The 14,531-nt window shown below is 39.6% G+C and overlaps 1 protein-coding gene across 2 annotated transcripts in view; it reads right to left on the reverse strand.

Annotated features, from left to right (window-relative positions):
• Positions 1 to 1,307: 1,307 nt before the first annotated feature.
• The window catches only part of LOC135325102 (zinc finger SWIM domain-containing protein 6), a 115,110-nt gene continuing 101,886 nt past the window's right edge, over positions 1,308 to 14,531 (reverse strand). For both annotated transcript variants that reach the window (XM_064502611.1, XM_064502612.1), the window contains exons 11-14: positions 11,637 to 11,794; positions 10,944 to 11,107; positions 6,378 to 6,459; positions 1,308 to 3,913 (exon numbers count right to left, since the gene is read on the reverse strand). In XM_064502611.1, the coding sequence (XP_064358681.1) occupies positions 3,051 to 3,913; positions 6,378 to 6,459; positions 10,944 to 11,107; positions 11,637 to 11,794 (1,267 nt within the window). In that variant the 3' untranslated portion in view covers positions 1,308 to 3,050. The remainder of the gene's footprint in view (positions 3,914 to 6,377; positions 6,460 to 10,943; positions 11,108 to 11,636; positions 11,795 to 14,531) is intronic.

The following is a 14,531-nucleotide window of genomic DNA, read 5'->3' on the forward strand; positions in this document are numbered from 1 at the left end:
AAACATATATCGGTCTATAAGGACTTTTAAAATGGTGTGAACTGCACTGTGCAGCGCCACTGAGGACACACTAAAGACTTAAATCAGTCACAGAAACAAGTCAAACTTTCATCAGTTCTGGAGAAAGAACAGGCCCTCACACTCATTAAAAGCAATTAGCAACCATCAGGACTACATTTGATTCAAAGCCTTCTTTTTAAAACAGGCTTCAGTGCAATCTACACTATCATCAATAGTGCATTACATATAAGAGGGGAAAAAAAAGAGGCAACCCCTGTCAGAGAATAGGGTCTCCCTCTTGTTCTTTATTGTCTGTAATAGGACACTCATCTAGGACAAAGTAACCAGGGAAAAACAGCGAGGATTGAATGCTTGGAAGTGAGAGAAGTTGCAGAGGATGCAAAATGTTGGTACTACCAAGTCACGACAACTCAGCCGTTAGCAGGGCTTAGTAAAGGTTCACATTTTATATCAGAAGTTGTACAAAGATTCAGACCTCTTCCTCCTCAATCTTCTGGTGACACAAAGATCACTGTCAGAAATCACGGGTACACTGGCACCTCTGATAGTTGCTTGCTGCATGCTAATTCTCCTTTCAGCTGAAGATACTAAAAACAAAAGTGAAGGTGTTGAGATCACATGGTCAAATAAGGCATCACATAACATTCCTTAGATGACAAAGTTCCTAGAGAAACAGAGAGCTCCTCTTCGATTTTCAGCCATGCTGTATCCCAGTATTCACTGACGGCTGGAAAAATTGTCACAAATCCTACAGAACAAGGGCTTCAAAAAAGCAGAAATGTTGGATGTCAGCAGGTCAGCAAGAACTCCATGCCAGGTGGACTGGGCTACACAGTTCAGAATACACAAAATATTGGCTTTAGAAAAGCCAAAGAACAGCAAGAACTGTCCTTATATATATTTGCAGTACATCTCAACTCCTGTGTCCATCTAACTAATCCCTTCAGTGAGAGCAATGCCTCCACATGCTCTACCATCCACCAGGGCAGTATGTCAAGGCTTACTGCTCATTGTACAGACCAAGCATCTTCAGTCACAGGCAGCACTTGGTCCTTCATCTGAAGTGCTGGGTCTTCTTCCATCTTTTGCATAGGAGCTGGCACAATTTTGAACACTGCCAGTCCTCAGCAGATTTTTGAGAAAAAAAAAAAACCATTTCTTTCCTGGTCTGGGTGGTCACATTACTCACTATCATAACACACAAATCGGAAAGCTGGGTATTTAAGATCTACGAAATATCCATACACAATTCCACTCCAGTAATAGACACCATAAAGGAGGCAGAATCAACTTTCAAAAAACTAATTTTAATCAAAACAAAAAAATTGTTGATCATTAACAAGTTTATAAAACAGTGATTTAGTTACATAAATAAATTGATATCAGTGTATCAAATCTTAATTACTTTCAACTTCATGAGCATGTTTACATGGGTGATGAAGTACAACCTTTTTATCTATTATAATAAATAAAATGGAGAGCATGAAATAGTTTTTCTAAACAAAAATACCTACAAACATACCTCTAGCATGTTCTCTAATGAAGGGAACAAGAGACACTGGACAACTTTTGCACCAAAACATAAAAACTGCTTTAAAAAGCACAAGGATACAGAACCATCAGCTAAAGTAAAGACACTATACTGTAACCAAAGTTGGTATTTAATAATATAATGAACAGTTTGGTAGTTAGATCTCCAGTTTGGTTATTTTAAAGCATTAAGACAAGGCAAGATAGAAGGCTGCTTTTGTTTGAGTAATTCTAGAGAAAATAAAATATATTAAAAAAACAAACTGAAAAGTAGAACAGTCATACCTACACAACTTTCTGTCCTGCACAAAGTCAAAATACCTATGCAGAATATATATATATAATATATATATATGTTATTTGTGCACAAAGGTTAGCTTATTATTAGCTCACTGCAAAGGCGTAATGTATCATGTCAATCATTTTGGAAAACAATTTGCGTTTTGTGTCAAAAAGGATATTTCTTTAAGTTTTCTAGGCTAGGAGGCACAAACCCCAATTCTGGCATACTGTATTCTTAATGCTAAGGCTTGCTGCTCTGGCTGTGTATTTTTTGTTGTCCCTCTTTACTATAGTGCCTGTTACAAGCATGTGTGTATGTGTGTATACATATATATGTATACACAGGTTGTATAAATATATATATATAAAATTTCCCCCAATAGGTATCAGTCCAACCATGCAATCCAAAAGGTGGCTCTGCATAGATGCCCAGCATATAGTTCACCACCTGAGCCAACCCTGAAGCAAGGCGCACTTTAGTCCTTCTGATAGGTTTTCTTTTTTGTTTAAAACCAAGCTACTGCAGCTTCAAGTATTTTGCATTACATAGATTTTTTTATAAATTAGTTAATGTTATATTTTTCAATATTCAGACATATACTATAATATATATACAGTACAATAAATGCTCTCATTCTTTTTTAATTTTTTTTGATAAATCCCTGAGAATGTATGTTGACAGTCGCTAAGTTTCCACATGCACAAGCATTGTGTGCCATGCTTCTGGATGAACAGCACTGCAAAGCCACGTGGTCAGCCTTTTAACTATTAGTATTTCATTTGTTGGTTTGTTTAAATATGCTGAAATGTAAGGATGAGTTACAAAGGAGTAAAGCTGAATCCATTCGAGGTACTTATCACAGGATGGAGGTGTTTTGTTTGGTTTTTAAAGCCATTGCAATATATGTTTGTTTTTGAGGCTGTGAACGTATACAGAAAGAACAGGAGAGCAATGTGGGCTTTTGCCACTTGACAACATATACTCAGTGTAAACCAAACCTTTTTTAACCTCTCTCTCATACAAAACAGAAAAAAGGAAAAAAAATTAAACACACAAACTTTCACAACATGACAGTTTAGTTTGCAAACTCAATATAACTATACACATATAATACCGGTGTGGCTCTGTTTCTTTAAGTTAAAAAGGATACAAAGGCAGGCTCAAGTAAAAACAAACCACCCCTTCCCTCCCCCCACCCCCCATTCACACATTTTCGTCAACCGAACCGCTCACGAACCAACATCATCAGTTTCTTTTTGCCTTTGTAGATTTGTTTTAGGTTGTCAATAAACTGTGTAAACTGGATGTGTCCATCATGAGCCATTAAGAAGGTCTCTCGGGCCTTGCTGAGGAACTCTATAAACTCACTATAGTGTCGAGGGCTGATGTGAGTGAGACGTGAATGAGTTGTGTTAATGTAGGCTCCGATCGTGGCATCCAAGAGTTGCCTCAAAGGGGCTTTGTCCAGTGACATGAGCTTACCAGAGTTCCTCCTTCCGTGAAGTCCCACCATGCCAGGAGTGGTCAAAGTACATCTACGCAAAATGTCTGACAGTACTGTTGCACATTTGACACTTTTGACCACCAGAGGTATTATAGCTGCTAGCTCATTTTTCCCAAGGGAGTGGCTGAGCGCACATGCCCACAGAACGTCATTAATGGCAGGGTGTGTGTCCTGATTGTAACTCAGGTTGAGATGCGTCATGGCCAAAGTGGCCAGCTTGTAAGCCCGCATGGGGTAACCACGGTGCTCCATGTATCGTGCTATAGTAAAAAGCTGCGAGTAGCTCATGCCAGTTGTAGCAGCATCTAGAACGATTTGGTAAGCGGTCTCAAAAGCTATGTGATCCTTTTCACATAAGGTCAGTGCAGAAAGGGCACAGTTTTGAGGATCCTTCATGGCACACTGTAGAGCAAGCGTCCTAGCACTGCCAGCCAGCTTCTCCTGCTGATGGCAGTCCAAATGCAGACGGACAATGGTGCTGTTGGACATCACTGTTGTAGCAACAATACTAGTGGCTTCTGTTGGAGTGAAAAGTGTAAACCAGCTTTGCATGATGCTATCCAGTGCATAAACACCTGGGAGAGAGAGAAAGGATTAGCCCCAATTGATAAAACCTACCAGGCAAAGATGTTCAGTAAGAGACCAGGCTTTCAGCACAGCCTAAGAGGTTAGCAGTACATCCAAGGGGAAGCTACCTCAGCAAGAAAGGTTAAACCAGGTAACATGTCTGGAAAGGGATATGAAAATAAAGGCTACTGTGCAATCTCCACAGCAATCGCTGAGATGCAGAGAACAGTAACAAAAAAAGGTCTGCAAGAATCTGCTTTAATCTCCTGGTTTGATAACTGAGCTGTTTTACTTGTTATTTAAGACAATTTGGATAATGAGTTCTGACCCATTTGGGTGGAGTTACAGAGCTCAAAAATTCGACACTTCATCACATTACTCAAAAGCAGCCCTTACATTTAACATTTTAAAAAGGTAATTTTAATTTCTTTTCTCAATGCGCATCTCAAAGTACAGTGCATGCATAAAAGAGCATTAAAGCCCTCTAAATGACTCACTTAATAAAACACCATGCCATTTAATAATAAGCACACCTTAAAAAAAAAGACAAAAAAATCCTAACACCTCCCCCCAAACAGACTGCCCGAACAGGCTTTTCAGATAGGTCTTGTACCAAATTGATATGCATCTGAACACCAAGCTCCTTATTATGGAAATATACTAAGCAATATACACTACTGGCTTTTATGTGAAATGTGGAATTTTCCTTGGCATCACCTTATTGCTGGGGTGTATGTGTGCGTGTGCGTGGCAGGGGGAGGAAGGGGGAAAGAGTGACTGATGGGTTCCATAAATTGAAGCTTATAGGCAACTAGAGTGCCTTATTATTGCTAGAGGTAGTTTACACACATCTGCGAGCCCACCTAAACCACACCCAAAGGTCCTCATTTTCTCTGTAGGACTCTGATGCTTCCTGTGCACCCCTTCCCTCATGCACAAAAATTCAGCATAGCCAAAGAATACCAGATCTTCATTTAAATAAACAGATTCCTTGCTTTACCAACTTGATTAAGTCTCAAGAGTACTTTGCATGACATTATAGGTTCTTTATGGGATACTTCTATTAGAATATGTAAACTAATTTAAAGCAGAATTAAAACCTGCATTTTATTTGCCAATATGCAACTGCAAAAAATAATATCCAGGCACTAATATCTATAAGATAGCCTCAGTAATAATTATCTTAGAAAAGATATAAAAGCAATAAAACAAGAGCATTGCATGAAAATTTGCAGACAAACCACTTTCTGGCTGAGGGCGTACAAAGGCAAGCTGTATTTTCCCAAGCTACTGACAACATTAATTTCCCAGTTAAGCACAAAGCAAAGGATAAACTAATCCAGAGGATAAGCAGCAGCAATTTTCTGAAGTTCTGAAACTCAAGAAGCATCACTGAGACAAAATCCAAGTGAAAAGTATGAAAGAGAAAAGAATAAATGGAAAGAGAAGCATGCTTTCCAGAAATATCTCTAGTGACAAAACTGCTCCCTCCTCATAGTACTTATATTGTCCCCACTACTACAGCTGCTGAATTTTTAGTTACAAAGTTTTTAATGCCCTTCACTTTCAGACACCCCATCCTCATCTTGCAAGTTGGGAACTGGAGTACAGAAGCCAAAGGACTCCTCATCAAGACATGCAGGATATCTGTTCATTTCTACGCTTTGCCAGAGGATGCCCTGCTACATGCACTATTCTCCCACTGCTGTCCTCTAAGTATGAGGCTGGATTTTGCTCCCACCTTATTCTTCTTCCCTGGAGGGGGTTAATGATGGGTATATTAGTATTTGGTTTGCATTTCAGTGGCTGAGGAGGGGCCTACACAATGTCATAGCCACATTGCAAATATGAATTATATTCTAAGCCTGGATTTACCCAGTGGCTTGAAAATAAATGGCAGCATACCATCCACCTCCACGAGATCCTGTCTCCTGCACCAGTGTTGGAAACTCAGACATTCTCAGCACTTCGTTCAACTGCGTTCTGGTTCCTCCTACCCTACATGGCACAGAGCTGACCAGACTGCTGTTGCAGGGTTTTCAGAGCAAGCAAAGTTGTAGCACAGTGCAAGAGTCACTAAACACACACCTCTTCTCTGCTGCAACCTCAAACCTAGACCCAACAGGGATTGGAGAGGGGAAGTTTGGGATATCCCCATGTCACATAGTCAGTCATGTGAAAGCACAACAGCACTCTCCCCATCCCACTGAGGTCATGCTCACCCCTACCTTGTGGTGGAAAAATAAATATATAAATAACACTGTGTTACTCAACTAAGTCTCATTTGACCTGTGGCTATTTTATCATATGCTCAAGAAAATCTCTTGTCATTGCCATAATTAATGTCTTCTAATGAAAGGAATTTCACAGGCCAACAGAAAGTGGGTGACACTTGCAGAGCCTGCAAGATCAAATTCTCTAAGATTAGCTGATGAAGAGACAGCAATCCTTGAGCAGTATCCCAGAACATACCTACTTCTGTTGCACATGTTACCAACCACCTCACCATTTCCCGCCGCCGCCAATTCAGCGTTGACAGCGTCATCCGCATCACCTATTAAAACAGGACAAAGTACAAATTAATCCAATAGCAAAACCAAGGCAATATACAAATAATAAGAGTTTCAAGCTATTCAGATACAGTGAAACTCAAAATGGCAGTCTCTTGCTCTCTCCATTCTTACAGATCTTTTTAGTTGACATGTCAAGATTTGAAAAATACTGCTCAATTATCTTCGAAGAGCACATAGAGAGTAATTCCAATTGCAAGTCTTCCAAGCCTAGAGGAGAGACTGTTTTGTCCAGAAAAAAACCAAAGCAAAACACAAAACAAAACCAAAAAACCCAAACCAACCCAATAAGCAATTATTCAAATTAAATTATATTGTGACTCCTCCCTCTAGGAATGGTAGTCTTTAAAGTGGCAATGTGCCCACTCATGTCGAACAAACTAACTCATTCACTTTTTCCCCACATCTGTACTTCTTTTCATTGACTTCAACAATACAGACAGCAGCTACTGTGTACTGTGATTTGACTGGCTGCTTATTCTGCCAAGATATATGTACACACTTCTAGATATACTCAGATATTACTAAAAAGCCCACAGCAATAGCTTCTCTCATCTGAACAAAGACTCTACGCAAAGAAGCCCTATCGTAAGACCATCAGAATCCTAGAACAAGATCTTTTTTAAGCTTTGATTTTAACGCTCATTTTATATCACTTACAGTTACTGCATATGTTATTTCTCAAAATGTGGGCAAACAACAAGCACATGCTTTTTCAGTATCTGAAATTGCATGGAAGGCTTGGTTCAGCTAATTGGATAGACCCTACAGGTACCTCAGTGAAGAAAGCAAGTGGTTTTCCCCTCACAATATCAGTGATCATACTACGCATTACTATTTGTCATTACTACAGGTCAGTCACAGAGCTCTCAGAGATGCTCTCTCCATATTAAACTCAAAATGCATTCAGGAAACATCTTGGAGTTACCAGCACTCATAAGAGGGTTCTTACCCCATATTCCCTCCCAATCCTAAGGTGACTTCAGAATGACCTGTAGCCCTCTTTGTCATACTAGTTATTCCTGCTACCTCATTTAGTCCTAAACTGTAGATAGGGTAATTAAGTAGACTGAACAACTGCTGAGGAGTATCAGTGCACAGAGGATCTTTGAGAAGTCTGATTATAAGCAAACGCCAGGGACTGCACACTGGCCTCCAAATATTCCTACCTTGAGGAGCCTGGTAAGTGGTCGTACTCCACTCAAAATAACAGGACAAGAAATTTATTGCTCTTATTGGCTTCAGAGATTATGGTATCATTCCTACTAAACAGTAATCTAAGTGCCAGATCAGGAATAGCATTTCAAAAGAAAGCAAACCGATCTCTAAGGAGCAACCCTACTTGTTTTAAATTATCAAAATATGTTTAAGGTAGAACATGGAATCAGTTTTTTCTTGAAGCCTTTCTGGAAGGAAAACAGGCATCCTCCAGTTAAAATGCTTTGGAGCATAACTGTCCTATTCTCTCCATCCTTTGATGGAGACCTGAGAAGGAGTCTAGGTGACTTCCTGTGTTGAGTCACATGCAAATTGAAGGCTAATGCTCTCACAGTATCCAAGATGAATTTTTTAGCTTCATCTGAGTGGGAATGTATCCAAGAGAAAGTACAGAAAGGTTATGGACTGATAAAGATTGAATTCTGCTACTGGCGGGGGAAGGAAGCAGGAAAAAAAAAATTTTGTGAATAATGACTTCTCTGGAAGTTTTCTCTGATGACTTTCCTCTCTGTGGTGGCTGTAAAACAATGATCGGTCACAAGAGCCTTCAACAAACATAGTAGGTATAATAGCTCCAGTGCAGGCTGTACTAACTTAAGAGCAAAAAACACCACCATACCTGGTTTCAAAAAATTTCATGATTTGAACCGTTCCAGAATAAAGTCCTTTGCACAGTATTATGTATTTTTTCATTTCATTAAACTGTGAAAAGCTGAGAATACTAAGAGAGAGGCCTTTACTGATGATAAAAAATCTCCAATGATTTCATAAAAAGCATTTATTGACATCTGGACCAAGGAGGAACTGAAGTGAATTCATAGCATAACCATGCAGGCAAAGAACTGACCTATCCAAGATCCATGCTGTCAAGTGAAGAAAGCTTCTGAATAGGTCAGTTGGTCAAAAAATGCAGAGAGAGACACATCCCTGTGAATTATGCAGCTTACCTGAAAGTCAAGTTCTCCCCCAACAGAGAATAACTTTGACTTTGTTGTGCTGGATTTTTTTTAAGAATTTCTTGTCTAGAGGAACAGGACTCACAATGCAAGAAATGCAGCAATGGACAACTAACCAATGTAAAACCTCTGAATCATGCACATCGGAATGAGTTTTTTTGGGTGTTTTTGCAGGCTTTTAGCAGGAAAAGGACACTATTTGCCAAACACACATTGAGTGATCACCTGCACTAAAGTGCTCAGCAGTTCTGCCAGCAGTACATCTTTGTATGCATACAGTAACACTTACTTGTATTTACGTAGCACAAAACAGGAGGAGGAAAAGAAGTCCTGCCTGTACCTGAAGATCTTACAACTTCTATGACTGTAAGGTACCAAGGGACAGAATACACTTGAGATGCTCTATGCCTACTTGCCACACTGATGACCTCTTTCCACAGCTAGTTTAAATGCCTTCCCTTGGCTCATTCACTTAAAACATGCTAATAGTCCTCAGCCACTGGGAATAAGGAGAAAGGACCCAAGAGTCTCTACATTACTCCCAAGTCTAAAACAACATAAGAGATTTTTCTGTTGCAGAAATCCCAGTAATTGAGCTGTGAAACTGTTGGCATTATCTCCTCAGTCCAAATCGGCAAGCTTCTCAGTGTTGTTGTTCAGAGGCAGAACAGAATACCTGCGAGGTCACTGGTACTCACTTTACCATGTGAGGTGTAAAACAGTTTTCTAGGGCACAAAAATGTCACAGGCAGTCAGATACTAGATAGTGAATACAGACAATCTAATTGGCTTTAAGTTTGCGGGGGGAAGCATCCATGGGCCACTAAAGACAGTGCCTTTGTGGAAAGAATGTAACTCTAGAAATGTACACAATGGTAAGTTACTACCAGCAAACTGTTATGCATCTTTCCTCCAGAAAGTAAACTATCTCTAAGATTCCCCCCGAGATAAACCTTTGTAAGCTTGGGGCAGAACAGTGGACAATTTCTACCAGTTCATTCCAAAAACTTGGATTTATGAGACAGTAGAAGTTTATGGTATTTCTATGGTATTAGACTTCACCGAGGACATTCTGATGAGCCCATGAGCCACACACGGGTGTGTATTAATACAGCAATGTTCAAAGTGCGCTGTTAGCACTGAATGGCACTTGGTGAATACTTGAGATGACACACAGGTGATAGACAAGGATCTTTCTCTCTCAAGAAAGCAAACATTTAAGGCGGAAATATACTGAGATGCAAAAAAAGAAGCAGATTTCTACAGCAACCTTGGGAATAAGAAAGGCTAGCAAAGCATAGACAATCTCAGCTTTCTGATTAAAGATTTTAGCTTCTAAAAGTCTAGAATAGGCAAATAGTACCTTTCTCTTTGGCATGAGAAGTAACTGGGATAAAATCCTTTCCCCAGAAGTCTTTGGAGCTTTGTTTACTGAAGCAAAGTAATAAATGGTTTTCTGATCTTTGCATGTTTTTTTGAAGAACCCCCTGAAGAGGGATGAAGAGATTTATTTTTGTTGAAATGAACTGTGTAAACTCCAAGATTCATCAGTGTAAGGCAATATTACTCCAGGTATCTAAAACTTAGCCATCTCCTCTTAGCTTGTAAAGTCTCTCCTAAGAGGCTTAAAACTCATCTGAGGTTCTTGTACACTTCAAGCAGTCTGATGCGGATGACCATCCCACAGCCTGTGGAGTGTATGATTTGATTTTCCTCTGATGAAGGAAGGGAGGGGGCTACTGCTAGCACAGTCTCCCTTAGAAATAGGACATTATGGTTGACCTTGACTTTCTTTAGTAATTCAGCAAGCACCTTCCAAATCTTCTCTGGAGAAAGGGGAGGGGAGGGAAGGCAAGGCAAGGCAAGGAAGTTAAGGGGAAGACAGGAAAGAAGGAAGGAAGGAAGGAAGGAATGCTAGGAAAGCCCCCAGGACCTGAAAAAGATCTGGTGCATTTCTGCTTATTCACTTTTCTGGCATGCAGAATAATTTTGCTCCCTAGCCACCCCTAAATACACTCCTGAGGCCATTTGCATTGGTCCTGTCACCCCTGAACAGACAAATGCCCTGCAGCCAGCCACTCCCAGTTCTGGCTCATCCCGTGGCACAAAGGGGTCAAGGCAGCCCTGGCTCTGTGTTTACCAACCAGCTGCACTTTATGTCAGCAAACAGAACCCAAAAGCTCCAGACAGAGCCCAGGCAAGTATGGTCCTCAGTGATTTCAAGAGAGTTGTACCCACCAATAGAGGGTCAAATTCCTGTCTTCTTCTATAGCAATAATGAACAAGGGAAATACCTGAAGGCCCAGCTCCAGAGAAACTTTCAGAAGAGTGATGTCAGGCAAGCTGTCCATGAGTGTTGCTATTTTAAATGCATCCTGGGCAAGTTTGAATATGTGTGATGAGGAGTGGATATTTTTCTGGATGGATTCTAACACTGTTTCCAGCCTCCGAACATCACCTGCAAGGTGTAAACAGAATCACCAAAACAGAACAACCTCCCAAAACATCCAGAGTTGCATTAAAATTGAGCCTGTCAGTACTACAGCAATAGTATGGTGTTTCAGTTTTACACATTTTGTTTGTATAAACCCTCTGTAATTAAATCACATAGGAACAAAAGACACAAGACAGAGCAAACTCCTCTAGTGCCTGGTGGTGTTAGCGTAGTACATGCCAAAAAGTCATCTTGATTTCTGAATTCTAGAAGTGATTTGTCCACTCCTGGGTCTCACAGTCTACACTGTGTCAGAAGAACAAAAACCTGTCTCATCAGCCTCAGATCAAGCCCATCTGGCTTTCATCCAGCTAAATTATCTACTTTGCTAGAAAATTAAGTGACAGGCTTAAGTCAGTTCAGTTTGTTGTTGCCATTTCACACTACTGTCAGACTACAATTTGGATTCCTTAACACAGGTTTTAAAATCTGTTTACTCTATGTAATATTAAAAACATACATTTAGTTGAGTACGTAACTGACAGCACTGTACCTTTGGCTGCTGTTAGCATGGTCGATGCCAGCTCGCACTGCTGGGATTCAATGTGACTTAGGGTGAACCAGCGGGGATACCGGTTTGGAACAACTGATGCAATGTGGTGTGGGCGGGACATGTCTCCTGACGGAGCTGTAGATTCCAATACTAGCAAACTGAAAAAAGGAAGAAACCCTCTTCAATCATTATTACAATTGGTTACCCATGAGCAAAACTAAAGCCTCAAAAACACTTTTTTTTTTAAAGAAATATGCTTTTTTTTGTCTACAAAGAAGGATATTGCAGAACTACTACTTTTTTGGGGACTCTTAAAAGTCCATTTGCCAAACTTGACTGCAGAAGTGGGCATCTGTAGGAAATCACAGGACAATTAAGCCAGTCATTAGCCAAGGCAGCAGAGACTTTCTCATCATCCATAGAGCTAGAGCTTTTTTGTTGTTGTTATTTCAGCTTTGAATCACAACCCTTCAAGAAAAGTGGAGAAGTTCTCCATCATACTAAGAACATGTAAATATTTTCCAATATTACTTCATGTGCAAGTGCAACTTTCTTTACTTGAAAATTCTGTAGCAAAGGGAGGGGGCAGGATTATTCAACAAGTCATTTGGATTTTGACCTTGCAATAAATTCAGCCACAAGAAAAGTACATTTTACTTTGCAACTATGAACCACTTTTTAAAGTCCTTAAATTCCAGCCTTCCAAATTTTATAATGTAATATAATCTAACGTTAAGGTCCCAGACAACAGTGACAGAAAAATTTTCCTTTAAAGTTACTTTCCAGATTCCACTGTCTAATCGTGAAACATGAATTTCTTTGATTATGCTCCAATCTAAAACAGTCTTACCCACAGAGGAGAATTCACACGCAGAAAACTCAAAATCACCGTGTTTGTTTTTGACTCCTACAACTACAACAGAATTGATGGTCCACAGCAGACACTCAACTGATGGCCCCACTCCCACCCAAAAGCATATATTAGATAAGATGAATGCCAAGACAAAAAGTAAGGGTGGCTGAAGGAAAATAACTATTTTTATTCAAAACAATAAAGCAGAGGTTCAGGATATGAAAGGTCAGCAAGACAGCAGATGATAATAATAGACAATGTCCCGAAGCAAAACCTTTCTAATGGCTGGTTTGTTGATTAGCATTAACATCTTAGTTTCCTGGGCAGTCACAATGCTCTGACAAGTTACAGTAAAAAAAGGCAAGACTGTTATCTGTTAGTATGCTCCTACACTGAACATTTTCTAATGATTCACTCCTGTAATTTGCCAACTGTTGCTTGTCTAAGACTGTCTGTCCTCTTTCTTGCTTATCAGATAAAAACTGAAGCCTGAAAGTGTGTGTGCTTGCATGAGCGCTGAGCCTCAGTGCAGTGTCCTGCATAACCAATTGAAATTCTCCAGACTACCACACAATGACTAGCAGGTACTGGAACACGCATCCCTATTTCTTCAGACACCAAGGAAATGCTGTAAAAGGCCAGATGCAGAACAGCAACAGTAATATGATCCTTTCTCAGGATGTGTCTACAACACAGTTCATGTGGACACACCCAGGCTAGGTCTAAAGTAACTAGCTCAAACACTAGTGCAAGCGAACAACAGGTATGTTTGACTTCTCAGAAGTTTTCTGAAGACTATTCTGACCCTCTAAGCTGAGGCAGCTATAACATCACCAGTAGCAAAGTTAGTTTACTTCTGCAGGAGCTGTAGCCTAGGTAAAGGTGTATCTGCAGAACAGATATATTGTAAGCTATTCTCAGTCTTCTATGCATATTCAATATAATTCCCTCACACCTGTCACATCGAATGCTCTCTTGGGGCATGCCCGCACCCTATCCCAAAAGTCCATGTGAGCAAACTCAGTACAGTCCTATTGCTTTATGGATGTACTGGCTTAGAACTTCTAAAATCTGATTGTGATCCAGGCTTCTATTTCCACCAGTTTTCATATCCAAGTGACTTCTTACCAGGAAGTCATCTAGGAGGACAAGGGAAGCTGGATCTGTTTGTCAATAACATAGAAAATACTGAAAAATATTAAAAATCCATTTGCATTGTGACACTTTGTGATAGAATATTTCTTATGGAATAAACTAATTTAAACATAATTTACAATTTTTTTCACTTAAATAAATATTTAAGTTCTTTAAGTAACTGGAGCGCATGAGATTTTTTCACAGCAAGAAGGGAGACCTTAAGACAGTTTTAAGATAGCTGCAGAAGAAAGTCCATCAGTTTTCTGTAGGTTCCTGAGGCATACAAGAATACCTTTAAGTAAATTCTCAGAGAAATGTCATTTTGAACATATGCTCAGGTATCTAGCAGGCATCTATAAATACAACACACCATGTAAATAACCATCAGCAGGTTGTGCTAACATTTTCTGACACATATAAGTGCATGTTAATAGGAAAAAAAGATCAAGTCAACTAACTTTACTTTTGATTTGTATTAGGAGTAAAATCAGTTCCCTAGTACCACTGAGAAATCTCTTTTGACTTACATAAGTAAAAATAAAATACATATAAATTCTTCAGTTGATATTTTCCAAGCACAGAGAGAAGGAAAAAAAGATGTATTATTAAATGGTTTCAATAAACAGAAAAAAATCCCAACTACAAAATGCAAAAGGGATTATTAGGTTATGAGTAACAGTAAATACACAAAGAGCATGAAAGGAAGAGGCTGTTTTGGGGAAATCTTTTGTCAGTTTGAATTCCATTGCCAGCTTCTATGTTCCTTTCTGTGAAAAGAAACGCTGTTGTGAATTGGTGGCTTTCATGTAATTTTGGCAAGATTAGGGAGCATCAGAATAAGCACAGGCTGCAGCAGATTTAGCATTCTTCACTTTTTTTCCTTTCAAACATCAATTATTTAGCCA

The sequence above is a fragment of the Dromaius novaehollandiae genome, chromosome Z, assembly GCF_036370855.1.
Source record: "Dromaius novaehollandiae isolate bDroNov1 chromosome Z, bDroNov1.hap1, whole genome shotgun sequence".
NCBI lineage: Eukaryota > Metazoa > Chordata > Aves > Casuariiformes > Dromaiidae > Dromaius > Dromaius novaehollandiae.